Source organism: Myotis brandtii, unplaced genomic scaffold (assembly GCF_000412655.1).
Source record: "Myotis brandtii unplaced genomic scaffold, ASM41265v1 scaffold1792, whole genome shotgun sequence".
In the NCBI taxonomy this organism is placed as follows: Eukaryota; Metazoa; Chordata; class Mammalia; order Chiroptera; family Vespertilionidae; genus Myotis; species Myotis brandtii.
The window spans coordinates 27,448-50,054 of NW_005356643.1; the positions used below are offsets into that span (position 1 = coordinate 27,448).

Below are 22,607 nucleotides of genomic sequence, written 5' to 3' on the forward strand. Positions count from 1 at the left end.
AAGCAATGGACATAAGACACTGGGGGGGGGGTAGGGGAGGCCAGGGAATTGTCAAGGGCAGGAAAAAAGGAGACATATGTAATAGTCTTTGTAATACTTTAAGCAATAAAACAATTAAAAAAATAAAAGAAATTGCTTTGGCATATGTCTGAGATTTTGTTACCTTTGGTGTAGGCACGATGGTCCTGGGTGAGTGCCTCAGAGGTTTCTGGCCAAGGCCTTCCTACCAACAGGCTGGGAGGGACACATACTCCCTGTACTGCCTTAGTTGTCCAGCACTGGAGGGCTGACAGTATCCATCCAGGCTCAGAGCATCTCACTTCCTCACGTTGGGGTCCGGGTAGACGTGCTTTTGTGGCCACCACTGAAGAGTGCTTCTCAGACACAGACACAGGATTGGTGGCTGGCTTCGGGTCAATGACCACATTCTTCCTGGAGGTGCCACTACTGACACTCCCACGGGCACCCTGGTGTGGCACCCTGCAAGGTCCCAGCCTCCATGGAAAGGGCAGTTTCTTTTCAGTCGCAAATTCCTTTGTAGCTGCACTTCTCAGGGACACAGGCACATCTCAGAAGAGCCAAATTCTGTTGCAGAAGGTGTTTCTACTGGCTTTCCAGGGCATGGCATGTACCAAATCTCACAGACCTGGCATTTTTCATTCTTGCTGCCAGCGTTCATCCAGCCAAGACACCCCTCCTGGAGATCAGAGCCTGCTGAAAGGCCGGGTGCTACTCCCTCCACTGGGGTCCCCATGGGTGCTGGCACCCTGCAGCCTCCACACCTCATGTCTCCTGCTGCACAATCGTGAAGTGATAGACTCTCTCAGCCCGTCCACAGCATCCAAGAGGGAGGGTGAATGTATTTAGACTTTGACAGCTAAGGTACCCACATGCCACCCTATGTGGAAACTGAAGAGGAGGTGAAGGAGTCTGTCAGCATCGCAGTATGAGGGGCAGGTGAGCACTGTGGGAGGACTCAGAAATCTTGCAGTGGGAAAGCAATGTGGGCAGCTGAGAACTCAATGTATAGCCTCAGAAATACACCCGTGACCACATTATGCTCAAAAAGTGACTGTAGCCTTTAATAAAAGGGCAATTGCCACCCCGTGCTGGATAACAATGATCAATTCTTATCTCGACCTGTGAGTGAATTTCCCATCCTCTCCTAAAGACACTGCACAATTGGATAAAAACGTGTAAAAATACTCGTTCACACAATAGGGAAAATGAGACATTTTGGGGTGGCTAGCAATCTGAATTAGTCCCAGTAACCTGCTTTCTACTGCACTCTCTTGCTATCTGTAATTAACTTCATTTGTGAAAGAAGGTGGGAGACGGGTTTGGTCTGTCCTTAGTTCCTCTCATGCCAGGTGTCTCCTGGTTATCTGAGCTATGCTGTGCTCAAGGCTGCAAGCTTTCTACAAGATGTCTGCTAGGCACAATAAATACTTCTTTTCCCTGTTTGTTTTTTTTTCTAACCCCTTCAATATATGTAGAGAAAATCTCATTGTCCAGGCGGTTCAGGATCTGGATCTTAGAGTCCCCTGAACCAGCAGCACTGCTTTAATTAAAGGCTCTTTCCCAAACCTCACAGTGTCCGACTGTCACTTCTGTGCCGATTTCATAAATCCCACATTCCATAACATCTCCCGTCGGACACCCGAAGAGGCCTGCCGTGTCTTCAGGGAAGAGCTGGTCAGCACGTGCAGAGGAAGCATCACTCAAAGGCCAGGAGAGAATCACAGGGAAGGACTCCAGGGAACAACCCCATGGCTCCCCCTGGGCCAGAAGTCCTTCCCATCATCATCACCAGCTGGAGGAGGAAAAGGAAAAGCTCATCCAGGAAGCCTCAGGTAGAGACTGGGAGACGCTTCCCTCACTAGGCCCCAAAGAGCTTCTAAGCAGCAATCAGCAAGAGCTCAGGGTTGGAAACTAATTAGCTTCAAACCAGAAGAAGACACATATAGTTACAATTTAAAGCCTTTCAACACCTATGAGGGTAAAATTAACAAAGCCCAGCTGGCCTGCCAGAGGCACAGGGAGAAGTGGCCCCATAACAAGGAAAACAGTGACCCCTGGGAAGTGACTCAGGCTCACAGAGCCAACGGGGTTGTAGGGACTTTAACTGCTGAAACTACACAGCATGTGTGCAGGTCGCTAGAGGGAAGCCTGAGGTGTGCAGGGGAGACATGGCCCTGCTTTCTTCTCTCTTATTTCCACCTTAGCATTCAGACCTGCCTCTCACCTCCTCCACCTCCACCCCAGCTGGATGCATGCACAGCCCCACCCACTGCCACGCCCTGTCATTGTTACCTCAGCTGACCCAGCCAGGGTGGGTTTTCTGTCACTATCCTCTTGGCAGAAAGTGGCCACCACAGATGGTGGGGACCCAACTTCAATGAGGACCCTCCCTCTCCATTCACATCGACGGTTCTCCCCCACCAAGGGCATGAGGCTGGCAGGGTGCCCTGTCATCCTGAGGACGCCTCTCTTGCTGCTTGGGCTCTGGGTGGTGCTGGCTCCCACCCAGTGTTCTCAAGGTCGTCCCTCCTGGCGCTACATCTCCTCCGAGGTGGTGATTCCCACGAAGGAGCTGCACCACAGCAAAGCCGTGCGGGCAGCAGGCTGGCTCTCCTACAGCCTGAGGTTTGGGGGCCAGAGACACGTCCTCCACATGCGGCGCAAGAGACTCTTTTGGCCTGGACAGCTGGTGATGATGACTCAGGATGACCAGGGGGCCTTGCAGGTGGACTACCCCTTTGTCCCTCTCGACTGTTACTACCTGGGCTACCTGGAGGACGTCCCTCTCTCCATGGTCACCGTGGACACGTGCTATGGGGGCCTGGAAGGCATCATGAAGGTGGACGACCTTGCCTATGAAATCAAACCCCTCAAGGATTCCCAGAGGTTTGAGCACATCGTTTCTCAGATCTTAGCCGACACCAACGCCACAGGACCCACGACCAGGCTGGGATACAAGGCACAGAGGCACCCCCTGCTCTCCAAAGTGAACACTAGTGCAGCCTCCAGGGTCAGCAGTAAGCTCTATTCATCCCACAGAGGAAACATGAAAGCCTGCCTCATGAGTTCCAATTCCATTTATACTCTGTACAGAAATATGTCAGAAAACATCAAATTCCTAGTATATCTAGGGAGTTTAATGGACTCCATGTTCCGAGGCCTTGACATAAGGTACTACATCAGCATCATGGTCATTTATAATCAGAGGGATCCAGCCAATATGAACAACTTTGCGGTGCCCCAAGGTCCGTTTGCTCAGAATTATAAGGCCAATATTTATATTCCATTTAAGCCTTATACAGGCTTAATGATGCTGAAAGATGCACCCCATGAACTTAATTTTAATCCCGTTGGGAGCAGTTTGTGCTCAGCCAGGAGTCTGGTCTATGTGGGTCACCTGTACAGACATATATTATTGTTGGCGGTTATAGCCACCCAGCAAGTTGCGAGGACAATGGGTCTGGATTTTGATGAAAAGTCTTGTGTTTGCCAGCGAAGGACCACCTGCATCATGAACAGGTACCCTGTGTTGACAGATGCCTTTAGCAACTGCTCCGTGGTACACCTACAAAACTCCTATAGTGCTAACCATGCAGAATGCCTCTACTTAACTGGATTTGTCCATGTAAACGAAAGCCTGACAGTCACTCGATGTGGAAACTCTGAGGTGGAAGACACAGAGCAGTGTGACTGTGGGTCCTTCAAGGAGTGCTATAGCAACACCTGCTGTAAAACCAACTGCTACTTCACGCCTGGAAGCATTTGTAACAGAGAAACGTGCTGCACAAACTGCACCTACGCGCCTGCGGGGACGCTCTGCAGACCAATCCAGAACATCTGTGACCTTCCGGAGTACTGCATGGGGAAGGACGCGAGGTGCCCCGGGAATTTTTATCTCCAAGATGGAACCCCATGCACTGAGGACGGCTACTGCTATGAGGGCAATTGTACCGACCGCAGTATGCACTGCAAGGAGATCTTCGGGGAAGGTGCCCTGAATGCTCCAAAAGAGTGCTACCAAATTAATAGGCAGGGAAACCGATTCGGACACTGTAAAATTTCTCATGTGTTCAATCCAAGCCGTTGTTATAGGGAGGACCATCTGTGTGCACGCCTACAGTGTGTGAACATCACTCATATGCCTCGGATGCAGGAACATGTGAGTTTCCATCAGTCTCTCATTGGAGACACCTGGTGTTTTGGACTGGATACACACCGTGGAACAGGAGCAACCGACGTTGGTTTTGTGAGAACTGGTACTCCCTGTGGTGATAACACCTTCTGTTATAAGGGCTTCTGCAATTCTTCCATAGAAGAAATAAACTACGACTGCCCCCCTTCCAAATGCAACTACAGGGGCGTATGCAACAACCAAGGGAACTGCCATTGCCATGTAGGCTGGGACCCTCCCCTGTGCATCAACTACGGTGCCGGAGGGAGTGTGGACAGTGGACCCCCTCCAAGAAGAAGTCGGTCAGTGAGGACAAATCCTATGTCAATGCTGTATTTGAGAGTCGCTTTTGGTCGCTTTCTTGCCCTCATAGCCGCAATCCTCTTCGGCGTAGCCAGTAATGTAAGATCTATCGAGGCCACTCCAGTCACTGAAGTGCAAGTTAAAAACTAAACAGCAAGTCAGCCTACCAACCACTGTACAGCTCAGGCAACATGAAGAAACACCTAAAAAAAAGTCACCATAACCCGCTCTCAGAGCTCAAGCCCACACTTTTGAGAGGCTGCAGGGGTCCTGTCCCATATCCAGGGTGAGTGCACCTTGGATGTTTTCACACCACTCTCTCTGACAGCTCGCTGGCAGCGTCTGCAATAAAGCTTGAGCACCACACATTGGAGTCCTGTGGAGTTCTTGTAGGTCTGTAACAGCCCTGAGTGAGTCTGAGACTCGGGCCTGGAGAGGGGACCTGGTCAGCAGCTGGCCTTGTGCTGTGGACGCCTGTCCCAGGATTAGTGACAGTGGCCACAGGTTCCTTTAGGACCAATTTCTGTCACTTCCCCACAATCGTGCCCTTCAGCACCAAGTGTCCCCCAGTCCCTAGGTAAGATCTCCTTCTCTAAACAGGTTGGGCTCTGGGCAATGGCATGCTCCCTGCGGCCTCCCTCCCCCGCCCCCCAACCCTGTCTGTTTCACATGGTGTGGCTGTGGGCTGTGAATGAGGGTTCCTTGTCTGCTAGTGACGCCTGAGCCTCCTGGAGAACACTCTTCCCTGTGTGTAGGCGGACTAGGCACCCTGGGTCCTGGGGAGGCACCGACACCCTCTTCCCCAAAGGCTGTGGGAATGGAAACCTCCCTCCTCTGTGTCTTCATCGTTTTCCCGGAAATGCCATTGTACAATGTCATGTGAAACTGATGAGAGTAAGATTTTACCTGAACATTTTAAAATTAGAAATTTCCTCCATGCAACACAGGAACATCATGTGGAATTTAAAAGCCCAAATTCCCACAAATTGGTGGACCTCGGTGTTTGTGGTGGTGTGGAGGAAAGGGGTCATATTCTAACCTGATTAGTTCAGGGAAGGCCTGCATGGTGGTTGTACAAACTCAAAGACCTAAAATAACCACAAAAGATGGTCTGAACATTAAATACTTAACTACAAACAAGTTATGGTAGGTAGTCATGTCCTAGGCCAGTATTTTCCCTGACAAAGATCAACTTAGGTCTGTACTGAGCACATTCGTCTTTTTGCCTCTAAGAGGTGAAATGACTGGGTAACTTGTAACTTCCCTTTTTTTCTGGACCTCTCAGGGCACAGCAAATGGCACCAGGACATTCCCTCATTGTTATTGTTATCAAGTTATTTGCCAACTGTTAACTATGTTAACTATCCTGTATCCATCTGTGTAAAAGAAGCACATGTTCATCATTTCACTTTTTACCCTATCCCAGAGGTCTCCCCGCTTTGCTTTATCCCACCTCCTTAATCTATCACCAATGAATTTCATATAACCCACCTACATCGCTTTCCTTTGATTGTAATGTATAAATACAGATGTAACCCACCATTCTCTGGAACATTATCTCAATCCGTTGAGATTCTGCTTACCAGCATATGTGGACAGTTTGGCTCAAATAAACTCACACAATTCTTCACAGGTTTCAATGGTTTTTCACCTTAACATTATACAGACATGTTCAGAGATGAATTTGGGACATAAGTGGTCCCTTATTGATTGAAAGTGTCTTCTGTGATAGGTAATGTGGTAGAGCAGGGCCCCGGGCCTGTGGAGCTCAGGGTCTAGGTCTGAGTCTGTGAGAACTAGGACAGCAGGCGACAGCGGGTTCTGCTGAGGTGGTTTCCACATGCACCCAAGTCAGTGAGCACCCAGAGGGTCACGTGTGGTCGGATGGACACACACCTGTGCGTGGAGGTCCCGTTGGATGATCGTAACCCCTGAAGGGCAGGTGGGCCTGTGAGGAGGCAGGAGAGAAGTGGAGGCATATGGGCTTGTGGGGGACAGAGTCTGAGCTCAGCACTCAGGGGCCTGAGCTGTGCTGGGGTTGCTCGTGGTGGGAAAGTTTCCAACCACAGGAAGAGGAAAGCTGTCAGGATGGTCTTTGTCATGAAAGAAAAAGGACACACTGGAATGCAGTGAAGAAAGGGTCACTAGACATGGTGCTATCTCATCTGCAAACGGGCAGTGTCCCTCCCTCATTTGTGTCTGCAGTAAGGCCACGAGAAACTAGAGCCACGAAGAAGGAAGTGTCCGTGGAGGCAGCTGAGCCTTGAGAGGAAACCCCTGGGCCCAGGAGGTAGACACTTTCTTCCCCACCAAGTCCACAGGGGCTCCTGGGTCTGGTCTCTGTGCTGGGTAGGTCTCTGTCCTGAGCCCTCTGCTGGTCCTAAGAGACCCCTTGTATCCTTAGTGCATCCTGGTGTCCTGAGCCTCCTGTCTCCCTCAGGGAGGTTTGTGTCTGGGCTGACACTGACTTTCCCTCACTGTGTGTCTCACAGTAATATACTGCTGTGTCCTCAGTGGTCACAGAGCTCAGCTGCAGGGAGAACTGGTTCTTGGATGTGTCTCAGGAGATGGAGGTTTGGCTCTTGAGGGAAGGGCTGTAGTGTCTCCATTATAACGTATGCACCCCATCCACTCCAGTCCCTTCCTGGAGGATTGACAGATCCAATGACAGCAGGACCCACTGATGATGGAGTAACCAGAGACAGAGCAGGTGAGGGAGAGGGTCTGCAAGGGTCTCACCAGTCCTGGGCCCGACTCCTGCAGCTGCACCTGGGACAGGACACCTGGGGACAAGGAGCATCAGTCCTGTCAGTCAAGTGCAGTCACAGCCATCCCATGACCCCTGTCTGACCCCTGAGACCCTCACCTTGGGGGGCTGTAACCAGGCACAGGAGAAGACCCAGCAGTCTCATCTTCTCCTAGACCACAGCGCTGCCTTCCCAGAGACCTCAGTCCTGTGTGAGGAGAGAGCTGTGAGCCTGCACAGCCCAGGAGAGGATGTACCCTGGAGCTTGAAGAGATATTTATATGTGGGGCAGCCTTTCCTATAAGTGTAGGGCCTGAGGTCAGGCTTCCCTGGTCATTCTGGGATCCCTGTGGAGGCATCTCTTCCCTTGACCTCACTCAGCATGTAAGTCAAGGACAGGGGACCACCTGGGTCATGAGACTCATTGGATTCAGTAAAAGCACAGCCTCACCTTTTTGAGCATAAGAAGAAACATGGACAAGATGAGCAGTTTACACCTTTACCTTCTCAGCCACATTTAAAATAGATGTAAAAGGCATTAGCATTCGTTCAGACCATTTCTGAATCTGAACATTCTAATGTATCTACAATTTCCAAATATTTATTTCATAATTTCATACAAATAATTTCTACCTTTGTATAAAAAAAGAAAATATAAAGGACAGCCAGTCTCACTACATTTTATCTTAATTTATGATGTTTCTTTGATCCCAGAAACTATCTCTCAAGAACAGGCAGATAGGACATTCTTGATTCTTGATGTTGGAAAATTTTTTATTGTGTCTACAGCTTGTGTGCAAACTCTTCCTTTATGCAAGCTCATGGCCTATTGCAGAGACACCAAATAGTTACATCAGAAAAAGTCATGGTTTTAAATATTTGAATGTCTTTATTGATTTCAGACAGAGGAAAAGAGACAGAGACAGATAGAAACAATAATGATGACAGAAAATCATTGATTGGCTGCCTCCTGCATGCCCCCTACCAGGGATCCATCCCAAAGACAGAGCTTGTTCCTTGACTGGGAATCGAACTGTGACCTCCTGTTTCATGGGTCAATGCTGAACCACTGAGTGATACTCGTCAGGCTAGTCATGGTTTTAAGTGAATAAAAGACAAGATGTGAAAATAGTGATCATGTATGTGTACAACTCGGAATCATTCATATGTTGAAATGACGATGGAATGAGATTGATCTGTTTTCTCAGTCTAGTTTTATCAGTGATGTCAGAGTTCAGAGGGAGGTGAGTGAGAATTCCTACCATGGAATTTCTCATAAGAAAGGAAACCTCAACCCTGACAGGAATCCCTCACTCCCAGCCTCCCTTTGTCCTTTCCTGGGGTGGTCACTGTGGTCAGAGGGTGCTGGGCCCCCCATAACATATAACATCCTTATTGTATAAATGTATACATTCTCCAATCACAAGTGATTTGGAAATATGTTCTTTACATATGTTTGTATTTTAATTTGCTTAATGAAAGTTTTGGTGGGAAAATATGTTTAATTATAACAAAGGCTGATTTAACAAAATTTTCCTTAATGGGGGTGATTTTACAAAGAATTCACAGAAAATGCTGAGCCTCCACTGATAGAGACAGCTTGTATCATCATAGGAAATACCTGAATAATGATGAGCAGGAGTTGTTAGAAATAGAAATGTTAAAGGTCATGCAGGCAGGGATCAAGAGAAATAAGGAATCTGTCACTGCAAACTGGTGGGAAGGGGACCCCTGTTTCCTACATGCACATTCTCACAGTGTCTCTGTTCTAGAAGGTGACACCTTCCCGGGTCCAGGGTATTCCCACTTGGACACCTTTGGGGTCATTACTGATCTGATCTCACCTTGGATTCCTGAAGCTGCATAATTCATTGGGTTCCCATTTATGAAATCTCTCAACACTTACAGGGAAGAGTGGACATTCCTCACTGGAGGAGCCTTCATTTCATTGGACCAGGACCCCTTCCTCAGTTCATCTTGGACACTATCGTTATCATCATCATCATCACCATCATCAACAACATGGTTTTACTTATAATCATTCTTCCACTCATTTTCTATAGATTTGGTTGTTGTCAGCAAATAATGACTCTTTATCTCATTTTTGATGATTCATTAAAATTGTTAAGAAAAATAGGTAGCAAGATTCTATATTATTTTATGTTGGACTGCCAATAACTGATCTCATTCCTGCATGTCTCCATCTTCCCCTCACAGGAATCTATAAGAAAGGCTGGGTCTCCTCTTCATTTGTCACTAAGAGGTTGAAACCACACAGGCCTCTGTAAGGAGAATTCCTCCCTTCCCTCCACATCTACAAAACAAAAGCCTGAAGCCAGGCTCCTTTCCTGGCTCTATCAAAGCTCATCCAACTTCCTGAAAGGGCTTTCCTGTGCTTGCCAGGGATTCCCACTATGCACCTAATAACCACTGCACGTCCCTGGTGTGTGCATTTGTCATCACCCCGGACATCTGTACCAAGCCTCTCTGGGTGCCTCTGCCTGTGCCTGGTGTCACCCACTCTCAATGCTATGAGCCTGATGCCAAGGCAATGACCATTACCACCCGGGGCCCTTCTTCTCTAGCTTTGGCCTAGGAGTGTAGGGTCACACTCCTTTGGTGCCCGCTGTCCAGCACACACGTGTCCTGTTGCTGGCAGGCTGGGACCTGAGCTGTGTGTGGCTGAGCTTCACTGTTGAGTTAGCAGAGCCTCTTGATAGATTTAGGGGACCTGGTTCAGAAGATTTTATGACTAATTGGCATTTAGGCACAAGAGTAAGCAAATGCATTTGATCTGCCTTTTGTGCGTGTGACAAACATTTCCTCTTACTACAATAAAACCCTGTAATTCAGATAGTGAAGAGGTAACCCCACACCTGGCAGGAAACCAGCCCTTAAGGACAATCTGAACCTGCACCTGGCCTGCAACCTGTGCTCAGTGTCTCCTGAGCACCCTGGTGTATTGAGCGCCCCCTGAAGCCCAGCCCTGCTGTCTTCCTCGGGGAGGTCTGCGCTTACACTGACTTCCCCTCACTGTGTGTCTCACACAGTTATAGAAGGCCGTGTCCTCAGATGTCAGCTTGTTCATTTTAAGAGAGACTGGGCTCGTAGGGTTGTCTCAGCAGGAGGGACTGAGACTGGACCGAGGAAGGAGCTTTTCAAGCAACACCTCTGAGAGGCTGCACGTCAGGAACGCGGGAGACACACGTGCGATTGCTGAGGTGCGTCCGTGCATTAGAGCATCAGCCATCACAGACTTCAACAGGAGCCACACACCAGCTTTGTTCTTGACATGCAACCATTTCCGAATAAATGCAAGTACACAGCCTCTTATGAAATACCCCTTTCTCCCTGTTTGAAGGAGCCCTGGGGGCCATACCCTCCGCCGTCATCCCCAGCCGAAGCTCCTACACTTTTCATTGGAATATTCAGCAAACGAGGAGCAAATTCAAGCAGAAGATGAATAAAAAAGAAGCAGCAGACAAAATGTATGAAGTCATTGAAGTCCATCTACAGCATGTGTGAAACATGGAATTTTATAGTCAGAACTTGCCATATCCCCCTGGGTCACAGGAAGAAACCTTGTCAAAAATAGCAGAACAACACAAACCCTATAAAACCAATAATGTTATGAAATAAAAATACTCAAAAATAAGTACAATTTTTGTTGTAAAAAATACCACTTCAAGAATCAGAACACTGTGTGTGAGTGAGGAATTTCTATGACCTGGAAGATAAAACAGATGAGAGGCAAGTGTGCGAGGATGGAGAGAGATGGCCGTGAGGGCGATGGGGACACTGAGGTTGTCTGCAGCATTTCCTGTGCAGCTGCTGAGAGAAGGAGTGACCAGTACCAGGGGCTGCATTGCAGCTCAGGGGTAAGCTCTGCACAGCAACCGCCTCCCTGGAAGAGGGTCAGGGCCCAGGAGCAGTCCCGCTGGTCCATCAGGGCCCAGCTCCTCCACACTGACCTTCTCCTGCTCTCAACCCTGTGGGCACAGCAGACATTGCTTCCTCCGGGGGCGGATCTGAGGGGTCCCCAGGGGAGGTGCCAGGCATCTTCCCTGCACTGGTGGAGGGTTTTGGTGCCCACGGGATGTGGTTTCTCTCGCTGTGTCCCTTGCACAGTAATACACGACCATGTCAGAGGCCTTCAAGCTGCTCCATTGCAGGTAGCCGGTGCTGGTGGAGTTGTCTCTGGAGATGGTGACATGGCCTTTAAAGGACGGGTTGTATCTGGCATCCCCATCACCAGGCCAGATCCATCCCATCCACTCCAGGCCCTTCCCTGGCATCTGGCACACCCAGTGCAACCAGTGGAGGGTGAAGCTGTAGCCAGACATCCTTCAGGAAATCTTCAGACTCCCAAGGTGTTTTCGTCTTGACCTCTGACTGCACCAGCTACCCTTAAGGGCAGACACCTGCATGCGAGAGCAGAACTCAGGGTGGGGTGCCTCCCAGCCTCCCTCCTCTGGGACCCCAACACCTGGTCTGTGACTCACCTGGGAGCACAGCCAGGAGGATGGCCAGGGTGGTGGCACAGCCCATGCTGGAGGCAGACAGTGAGGACAGTGCTGAGTGTTGGGGAGGGGATTCCTGGGTTAAAAGGGGGTTTGCCCATGTGAGTTTGCATAGTCCCCACCGTGCCCTCCAGGGGAGATGTCCCAAGGTTCATAACCCAGAAGGCCAGGCCTGAAGAGAGGTGCTTGTCTGAGACTTCGGGAGGGAGCAAGACAGGCACCCAGACTGTGGGCCTGGTAGAAGGACACATACCTGAGAATTGCCACCTGCCAAGGGGGACATGGTCAGAAGTCAACCAGACGCCAGTGTGTGGCAGGCACTTCATGGGCTGAACCGATTAACAGGCAGGGCTGATGTGTGTCCTGATGGGCTCAGGCCCTCAGTGGGCGGAGGCCCAGTGGGGTTGTCAGTAGGAGGGAGAGATGGTTCAAGTCTGAATGAAACAAGCACATGTTGGAATTGAGGTGCAAAGAGAGGGTGGGGTCAGTGGATGGATAGGTGCTGAAGTATGGTAGCAATCATCTCGGGTAGAAACTATAGTTTAACTTTAACCCTGCTGTTTGGTTTCTGTTCTTATTTGTTTGCTAAAATAATAGAAAAGTTATTTTGATTTTCTGAATTATATAAATTATCCCATCCAATACCCTATTGATTGTAATGTGAATATCCCATGGATTGTGGTCATACTGGTCTTAGAAAACACATTTTCCTTTACCTGGGAAGGACAGCACAATTATCCCAAGGTCAGAGGGCTCCAGTTAATGTGTCCCTCTTGACTCAGTGTTTTGGAGACCCCAAAACTGTGATTTAGATAACATGCTGCTTCTGCTTCTGTAAACTGCTTTTTTGTAAACCAGGTTCCTCATTCCAAACCCTGGGATGTAATCAATACCTTTGTGATCTTTGCCTATATAAGTCTGGTGTTTCGGCCATCATATCACTATGAGATTTGGGAAAGCAAGATGCCCCCTCATAGTCCCGGATTGCAATAAATGTGACTCTTTAATTCGACTTCTTGAGGTGTCCTTCTGTGATTCGCGGGGTACATTATAACAGTATTTTTTAAAAATATGAAATTATTATTAATCTGAATGTTTGACTTGCCAGCTCTGGAGGTTTGGGGTTTGGATTGAATTGGGAGAAATTGTGTAGTTGTGGTAGCTAAATGCCTAAAGTGTAGAAATTTATTTTTTAGAAAATAATTTTTGTTTTCTCTGAAATAATTAGGAATTCAAAATATGTTGCTTATTGGTCTGATTAAAAAGGAGGATTGGAGGGGTGGGACTTCCTCACTGTTGCTAAGACACTCTTGTTTTGCTCCCTGACAACCCCGGCGGGGGTGCGCTAGCTGTGGCCGGGCTGCAGCCCCCGCGGGAGCAGCACCCCTCGTTAAGACGTTTTCTGCTCCCATCACGCTGGCAGGGCCTGCGTCCTGAGTCTCCTGGGTGTGTCCTAATTGCCCATCTCGGCACCTCCTGAAAGCTGCCTCGCCTCCAGTGGTCACGGTGGAAGGATCATGGGAGAAGCAGAAGGGAAGAAAGATGAGGCTGATTATAAACGCCTACAGACCTTCCCTCTGGTCAGGCACTCAGACATGCCAGAGGAGATGCGAGTGGAGACCATGGAGCTGTGTGTCACGGCCTGTGAGAAATTCTCCAACAACAATGAGAGTGCCGCCAAGATGATCAAAGAGACGATGGACAAGAAGTTCGGCTCCTCCTGGCATGTGGTGATCGGCGAGGGCTTCGGGTTTGAGATCATACACGAGGTGAAGAACCTCCTGTACCTGTACTTTGGGGGGACGCTGGCTGTGTGCATGTGGAAGTGCTCCTGACACTGTCCCTGCCCTGCCCCCGCCCTGCAGGGCTTTCCCCTGCCCCTCCTCTTGGTGGGGACCAGCCCAGGCAGGGCTGAGTTTTCTGAAGGAGACCGTGGGGTCTTTCTTTTGTCCTGTGTACCTGTGTCCTGAGCCAGGCCCAGTGTGTGAATTTTTCGACATCTCTCTCTCCAGGCTCCCAGCCATCTCACTCTGAGTCCCAGGGTGTGAGAGGCAGCAGGCAGTGGTCTCCATGCAGGGAGGCCGGGGGCATGTGACAGGGTAGGAGCATGGGGAGGTGGAACTTCTCTCGCAGGGACATGCCAGCCCCACATCTCTCGGGGCTGCACCCCTTGCATCCAGGAACCCCCTGCCTTCCACCCAGGGCCGCTGGCAAGTGACCACTACCCTTGTCTTTATGGACTGTATGCAAATGGCCCCAGGAAGGAGCCTCCCTTCCAGAGGCACCGGCAGCTTCTCTCATCGTCCTCCGTCCTCCGGGGAAGTGGGGACTCCCCAGAAGCCCCTTCCCTGAGCTGGCCCCAGGCTGAGCACCACTGCATCTCATGGGCCCCAGCTTCAGCCTGCAGACCAAGCAGCCTCTCCCCCACCCACAACCGCCAGGCTTCGTCCACCTTTTCCACTGCCCCCAGCCTGCAGCTGAGGGTTGGGAACTGCTGCCCGGCAGTTTCTCGAGGTGTCACTGAGCCTCCAGCGAGCCGCCTGGGCCAGGAGTGCCCTCGCCGGTGGCCCATCTCAGCAGGGAACCTGGCCTGCCAGTTACTTCTCATCAGGGACCACATGTTGATTTGTACTTCTTCTCTCTGTGGGTTTTCTATATTCTTTTTGAGTGTGGGGAGAGTGCTTTAGTAGAAGGATGAATCAAAGAGACGATGGACAAGAAGTCCACAGTGGTCTTATTTATATAAATGTCTTGGTTTTTACAATTAAAATGGCCAAAAACTGGGGGAAAAAAGGAGGATTAATTTTGTGATCTCAACTGAAATTTTTTTAAAATATATTTTATTGATTTTTTACAGAGAGGAAAGGAGAGAGATAGAGAGTTAGAAACATCGATGAGAGAGAAACATCCATCAGCTGCCTCCTGCACATCTCCTACTGGGGATGTGCCCGCAACCCAGGTACATGCCCTTGCCCGGAATCGAACCTGGGACCCTTCAGTCCGCAGGCCGACGCTCTATCCACTGAGCCAAACCGGTTTTGGCTCAACTGAAATTTTTAATACAAAAACCAGTTTAAATTTAATTGATATTCTTTAAGATAATTATAAAAGGTATAAGCAGCTAATGAGATTTCTGCTTGTCTGAATATAATGTTGGCTGTCTATCTTTTAGGGATTTTGGTTTGCCCTTCCCTTGTTTATTGTGAGAATAAACAAATCATCTTTTCTGTCGGAGAACAGTGTAGACACCACCATGTTGGCCACATGGCTTGCTGCTTCCCTGGGGGCCATCATCTTGAAACAGCACAGGCCAACCCCTCCCTTTGAATTGGCCAATCAGGAAGAACCATGCACCTGAGTCCCAATCAAGAACAAGGGACAGGTCACGTGGGTTGTTAAGGCCTCTGCATCAGAAAGAACTTGCAAAGATTCAGAGCCAAGTTCAAACAGGAAACTCTAAGGGGAGTAACATGTGTCCCATGAAGGACACCAGGCAGCCAAGGGTCAGGATCCCCCGTGGGGGCATCTGCCAGTGATGCTCCACAGATGGTCATGTAAATCCTTACTGGTAAGATAGTCTGCCTGTTACTGGAACTTGCCTGCCTAAGGGCTATGGGTGGATCCCAAACTCAATAAAAGGATGACAAGGCCTGAGCACAAGTGGAGTCCATCCTCTTGGGATGGGCTCTTGCCTGACCCCCCAATTTCCAAATTATCTCTTGTCTAGTCTCTTTCATTTGTGTGCGACCCCTCTTCCAGATCCTGAACCACGCAGGACATGGGGGAAACAATACACAGCCACCCACAATGAAGGCTGCACCAAGCCTGTTCAGAGTGTGAGGAGAAGTCGACTGTTTGGATTGGCCAGAACTGAGGGTTCCTGAGCCAGGAGAGCAGTCCTTGGAGCTGCGTATAGACCAGAAGCAGAGGAAGGAAATGGAGAACAGAACTGCAGCCTGAAGACAGGCATGCACACAGCCTTCAGTGTCAGGGGATAATGAATGGGCGCCACCTGAGGGCGGTGGGATTGTGAAAGAAGACTTTCCCTGCAAGCTGCTGATGAGCCGCCACTCAGGAGACGTCCCAGGTCAGGACTGCGGGGGGGTCACAGCACCCTAGTGTCACCCTGAGCCTCGGGGCAGGGTGACCCTGTGCCTTTCTGTCCAGAGCGCAGGGCTGGGAAGACTGTGGTTAGGTTTAGGGCTAGTCTGTGAGGAGGACAGCAGCGTGAGGACACAAAACCTGAGGATTTCTTGCAAATGTACAGTTTTCTTATTAATTAAAAAATGGGACTGTATGTTGTTAATTTAATATTTGGAATTTTCTGTGGTTATAATTTGAGTGTGCAATCCAGTCAATTGGTACTTTTAGACAGTGAGGTGAATATAGCGAAAAGCCAGAGCCCAGCCGGTGTGTCTTAGTGGTTGAGTGTCGACCCATTGTTACAGAGTAGGGAATTTTTTTTAGGCCTGCTTAATTACCTAGCCGACTCAGCAGCTTGACAGCCTGTGCAATGTTTCTAGGAACTGAGCTCACACACCTGAGCAACGGCCTACAAAGAACAAACAAGATCAACACTCCCAAGCTACAGGCCTACAAAGTGTTGTGGACCAACATTCGCGAGAGTAAGACCACTAACTCCAATTAGGTCTTAAGTAGCAAGTGAGGATTTATTGAAAGCTGGCCAGCGACTGCCGTAGGCGTTTTCTCCTATGACAGTGTCAAACCTGGTTCTAGGCCAGCCTTTTATACACAGAAAGTACAAAACGGTTGGCTAAACACACACAAAGTTACCTGGGATACAGACACAAAGTTACGAGGGCTACATTAATCAATACTGCCCCATTACCAAGGTATTATTAATCAACTTTGCCCCATTGCTCGAGCTACTAATATAAACTTGCCCCATACCCTAGACTACCCTCCACTACAGTTGGTTCCATTTTCCTAGTAACTGCCAACATACCTGAGATGGACATTCAGAGGTTAAGAGATTTTACAAGGGGGGCTTAACTGTAACAAAAGAACAAACAGATCAAAATTAAGAATAGTCCTGACCTTTAAATTACCCAGAAATGAATAACAGGAGGATGATGAGTAGCTTGGCTAAAACTACGCAATTAGCTTTTGTAACTTGTCTTTGCTTGCTATGGGAACCTGAACACGGATGTAGTTGTCCCCTTTAAATATTGGACTCTGCAGATGATCATGGCCGCTTCTCTCTTGGGCTTCCCGAGTGGAGGAGAGGACACTGGCCAGTCAATAAAGGCTCTAAATTTTAATCAGTCTGGAGTTCTGGTCATTCTGTCACTCGTGCTCCACAACACCATGAACTAGGTCCTAGTTGGTGAACCTTTTGAGCTCGGCGTGTCAGCATTTTGAAAAACCCTAACTTAACTCTGGTGCCATCACATATAGAAATTTTTTGATATTTGCAACCATAGTAAAACAAAGATGTATATTTTTGATATTTTATATATTTAAATGCCATTTAACCAAGAAAAATCAACCCAAAAAATGAGTTCTAGTGTCATCTCTGACACGCGTGTCATAGGTTCCCCATCACTGAACTAGGAGGTCACGGTTCGATTCCTGGTCAGGGCATATGCCTGGGCTGGAGGCTCAATCCCCAGTGGAGGGTGTGCAGGAGGCAGTCGATTGATGATTCTGTCTCATCACGCCTCCCCCAGACTCCACCAGCTGAACTTGGCACAGGCCACCTGCAAACAGAGAAACAGACTGAGAACTGCCCCATGTGACCCAGTCCCCAGGAGTCTGATGCACAGGAACGCACCTTTGACAGACAAGAGAAGGGCAGCCCAGATGAGCTCAGATTCCATGGTGTGGACACTGAGGAGGGGCTCACGTGGGAGGGCTCCTCTCCAGGGTCTGCAGGGACCCCGTCTGGAAGGCTTTCATGAACAGGGGAGGGGCCGTATTTGCATGTCTTTCCCTGAGGACCTGTTCGACCTGCCAGGGGGCTCCTCCCTCCCTGCAGTCACGTGGGGAGAGGGGGTGGACCAGGGTGCCTAGGTCAGAACTCAGTGACACATGGCTGGTCTGAACATTCTAGTAGCTTGTCTATGGATAGTAATAGACACACTCCGCCAGGATAGAAAGTGGGACCTTTAAGGTTCTCCAGGGCAGGTTGCACATAAAGCCTCTCAAGAGACACCCTGGGACAGGATTGTGGAGATGACAGTGCCCCTTGGTGGTTATTCTGAACCTCACATTCTGAGAACAGGTGTCTGAACCAGCTTCCTGAGACAAGGCAGGTATGTCTGCTATGGGGAAGCCTTCCCCGGCATTTTTGAAAGAGTGGCAGCCCCAGTCCTGTTACTTGTACAGAGGTGGTTCTCTGCAAGAACGCCCTGGGCCTCAGGGGGCCGCCTTGGGGGAGAACCTGAGGAACAGAAGCCTCCGAAGCCTAGGCCTCTAGTGCCAGGCCCTCATCTTGCATGTGAGAGGTGATGTCACCTGGCCTGGTGTGCACACTCAGCATCCTGGACAGTCCATCATGCGAAACAGCAGTGCCTGTTTAGCTCAGGGATCATGTTTTCTGATATTTGTGGGGGACCTTCCATGACTGTTGGCAGTGGAGCTGCAGGGAGCGGTGAGCACAGGGGACAGACTCACCTTGGACAGAGAACAGTTCCCTGCTGAGGAACCGGGCCCTTTCAGTACAGCCCCTGGGACCCTGTGCCTGTGAATTCTAGGATTGTGCCCAAGATCATATGAGTAAGTCTCAGTGGAGAGGACAGCAAATCCCGCCCTGCTCACTCTGAGACATGAGGAAGTGGGCCTACCTCTGCAGGGGGTGATTTTCATCCATTGCTTTCAGGGTCTGAAAGGTCATTTCCTTCATTTTTTCATGGGCAAAGCCTTGAGTACAAAGTCTTACCACTGGGTGGTCAGTCATCTAGAAGGCGTGTGCACAGGGTGGCTTCAGGTCCCATTGCCAATGTGGCCCAATGCTCAGGTGACCCTGGGAGTGGGGCATCACCAGGCACCTCTCCCAGTTGCTCTCTCCTCTTTCTCCTCATAGGGGAAATGTTAAGTCATTCATTTAAGGCAGAAACAGGTAAAAGGGATGAAATTTACTTTTTTTTCCCTCCACCAACAAAATTTTAATTATGTATATTTTGAAATTTGGTATACCTGTAATATTAAAAAACTTTTTTTTCTTATTTTCAAAAATAATTTTTATGACATTCAAGTGAAAAACCTATGTTTTTATTTTACAGAAGGTGGAGGAAAGTTATACCATTCTTTGCCAATGGCTGGCTGAATCAGCCCTCACAGACAAACACTCAGGTATGTGAAAGTTGTAGATTCCAGACTCTGGAATTATCCTGCCTGAACAAATACATAAAATGGTTTCTTATTCATTAAAGTAGACACCTCATGAGATTCCCTTTCTTCTTTGTCTTTAAAAAACTGTTTGCAAAAATAAAAATAAATAAGACTTAAAAATGTTTCCAAACATCAAAAATCACACCATCTCCCCTTTGCACAGCAGAAGGCAGAGCAGAGGGGCAGCTGACCCTGTGCCCTGGGGCGCCGCCTGTGCTGTAGCTCCTGACCCAGGCCTGGCCCTCTTGGTCTCGCTGCTCTTTGTCTCCATGGCTGCGGGTGGTGCTGAGTTCAGTGCAGCAGTTTATGGTCTTTGGCTCTTGGATGAGGCTGTCCTGGTCCAGAAACAGAGACAGAGCTGGGCCCGCGGAGTTCACAGTGTTCCCCAGGTGTCCTGTGTCCTTTCTTCTTACTTTGATCCCCGATGTCCTTATTCTTCCAGATAAAAGCTAGAGCTGCACGTCCTGGAGGTGGTTGGAGTTTGAGCATCGGCACATCCTGGCCCCGGTGTGGAGGGAGAGAGAGTGACAGAGGGTCTGCCTGGGAAGCTTCGGCACTGGCCTGTTCAAGCCCAGAGCAGGACTGTCCTTCCCAGTTGGCAGCTGCCCTGCTGTCCGCGAGGGAACCTCCGCTCCGCACTCTGCACGCCTCACGACCAGAAACTCATTTTGATTCAGAACAAAAACCAAATGCAGAGAGCTCTGGGTGTCGGGTATGAAATTTTATTTAGACCTAAGAAAATGAGAAAATCAGATGTATTTATTTGACTCCATTCCACATTTGAAAGCACGTCTTAATTTTTATTTTGCTGTGTTTTATTTTAATTACGTAGTGAGACTTTTGGCCCTTTACATTTAGTTCACCAAAAAACAGTGGCTCCTGAAGCAGAGAGCTCCGGAGGGGGTGGCAGGGGGCTGGGTGGAGAGGAGAGAGCAGGGGAGGAGTAGTTCCAGCCTTCCACTGTGTCGCCGCCTCTGCTGCCCAGTGGCTGCTCCCATGGGACCTCAAGGCAGAGCCTCCTGTGGTCTTGTGCTACCCAGGGGGGAGCACCTCTGCTCCAGCTGGGATCACCGTGAACAAGAGCCCTCATGTGCTATACAGCAGGCACTGGAAAATGGGCGTGTTTTCTTCTATTGTTTTCTTTCCTATTGAGGGTTGGGATTTGGGAGGGAAAGGAAAGCAAATTTTATTTTCCTGTTTATTCCAAACTGAACAGGTTGGATTGCTGGACCCTCATTTAAATTTGTTTTTCTTAATATTATTTCATTTTTATAATTATACATTGGACTTCAGCACGTGTGTACAATTGTTCCTGCAGATGAGTAGGAAGTAAAAGGCAAAAACAAGTGGAGATGCCTCAGATGGCAGGGGTGGGATTCCGAGGAGGGCAGGGTGGCAGCAGGTGAGTTTGGGAAAAGGTCCGCATGAATCACTCCAGAGTTGAGCAGTGGCTGCCACTAGGCACAGGTACTGCTGCTCCTGCAGCCAGTAACATTTTATTACCTGGAGGTTTGACTCTGATGTTTGCACGGATGATGCCAAAGGGCTCTTGATTTAAAAGGAGACCCAAGAGTGAGTGGAGTAAGGGTGGAGGAGGCAGAGCTGCCGGAACTAGCTTCCTGCTGGCTGATCTCCCCACTGGTGCCTGCCTGCCTGCCTGTCTCATGGACGCAGGCCAAGCGCACTGGACCTGCTGGCAAACTGGGGGGATGCCTGCTCCAGGATGGCCAGCAGTGTTGGCAGCACCCCACAGAGGATAAAAGGGTCAGAGTAGTGGCTTATCAGGTATATATGTTTTGGAGTAGTTTTGCCAACTAAAAGGAAATCATTTAACAAATCTTAAAATTCTGTTAATATGCAAGGAGTTCACCCACTGCTCTCATCTTTCAGTAGTGCCGTCTGAACGCTGAGTAGTCCGGATGTGACATTATTCTTCCCTGCAGCCCAGTTACACACATACACACTCATCACAAATAGGAGGATTCCCAGTTACTGTTATAAACACCACTACAAGTACAACAAGTTCATCGATGTCCAGGTTCCTGTTTCTGTTTTTTTCAAAACTGACTTCTATTTTTAGTAAACTAAACAGCTTGTATTGCTGTACCCTCATTTATAAATTATAATTATATTTTGGTTCATAGACCAAGTATAAATTAAATAAGAGTGGGATTTAACATTTTAGAAGCAGAAGCTAATATGTAAGTAGAACTTGAAACTTCTGATCTCTTAAGAGAAGCAGGTAGCAACTAGATGGTTACATGGTGCTGCTGGGAATAATGCGCTTACTTAGCTCAAAAGTTCTGCCTCTGGCCGCTGACACTCAGACCATCATTGGGCATGGAATCAGGAGAAAGATAATATAAAGAGAACTTCTGTCTCACCTTCAGACACTACAGGGAACCTGCATAATTCCCTAGCACTCACTTAAGAAGCCTGGTAGGTTAGCAAAATTTTGGTTTCTCCTATAGCTCAGTCAATATCTTGTCCTTGGCAACTGTTTGCTTTTCTTTTCCATGCAGTTTAACCTCTCCTTGGAACAATAACAAGGCTGACTGGGAAAATACTTTGACCACAGCTCTAGTACTTTCAAATAAATGTCTATCTAGATTTTCAAACAAAGCCCCAAAATGAAGTCTAATTTTGAAAAGATCCCACCATTTGAGTGTTCTTTCTATCTTACCAGCTGAACTTCTTCCTCCTCCTCCCTAGCCTGGCCTCCCACACCTTGTACTTTGTACTGGCCATTATCATCACATCTGTTTTACTTTGATATTAGATCTGCCTTTCAGGATGATGGAATTCATCCTGTCCTTGAGTGGAAATGGTTCAGTTACCATCAGAGTCATTTTCCTAAAAGTTACGAGACTAGAAGCTGGAATCTACCTCCACACTGAAGAATCCAGAGGTAGTGGACAAAGCACTTTCCCAGAGCAGGGGAGCTGGCTTAGCTGTGGAAATGGCCTGCGGGGCCCTGTGCTCTCTCCTGAGGCCTCATGGCTCCTTTGTTATTAAATGGCAAATTGCATTTGAAGTAGGAACAGAGAACAGAGTTAATCCAGGGAAGTCACTGGGCTCTCCGGTGCTCTAATTTAAAGTGCTGATCACTGTTCGAGAAGTGCCATGTTTTATATACCTTGATATCAGCTCATCTGGACTGCTTGAGCTTTCTTGGCTTTTCAAATCTACTGTAACTATTTTTACCAGAGGCCCGGTGCACAAAAAACTGTGTACTTGGGGGGGGGGGCCCCTCAGCCCAGCCTGTGCCCTCTCGCAGTCTGGGACCCCTCGGGGGATGACCCCAGAGGATTGGGCCTAAGCTGGCAGTCAGACAATTCTCTGGCAGCCCGGCAGCCCTCGGGGGATGTCCACTTGCCAGCAGGAAGCAGGCCTAAGCTGCAGTCGAACATCCTTAGTTCTGCTGAGGAGGTGGGAGAGGCTCCCACCACCACCTCTGTACTGGCAGCCATCAACCTGGCTTGTGGCTGAGCAG

At 48.9% G+C, this 22,607-nt stretch overlaps 2 protein-coding genes across 2 annotated transcripts; both read left to right on the plus strand.

The window, feature by feature from the left end:
* Positions 1-2,449: 2,449 nt before the first annotated feature.
* On the plus strand, positions 2,450-4,645 carry LOC102257381 (disintegrin and metalloproteinase domain-containing protein 21). The gene is made up of 2 exons (XM_014537470.1): positions 2,450-4,010; positions 4,566-4,645. Exons 1-2 carry the CDS (start codon positions 2,450-2,452, stop codon positions 4,643-4,645), a joined length of 1,641 nt encoding a protein of 546 aa, XP_014392956.1.
* Positions 4,646-13,254: 8,609 nt separating this feature from the next.
* LOC102257069 (dynein light chain 4, axonemal) lies at positions 13,255-13,953 on the plus strand. Its single transcript, XM_005863507.2, has one exon. It carries the CDS (start codon positions 13,279-13,281, stop codon positions 13,594-13,596), a length of 318 nt encoding a protein of 105 aa, XP_005863569.1. The 5' UTR covers positions 13,255-13,278; the 3' UTR covers positions 13,597-13,953.
* The last annotated feature ends 8,654 nt before the right edge of the window (positions 13,954-22,607 follow it).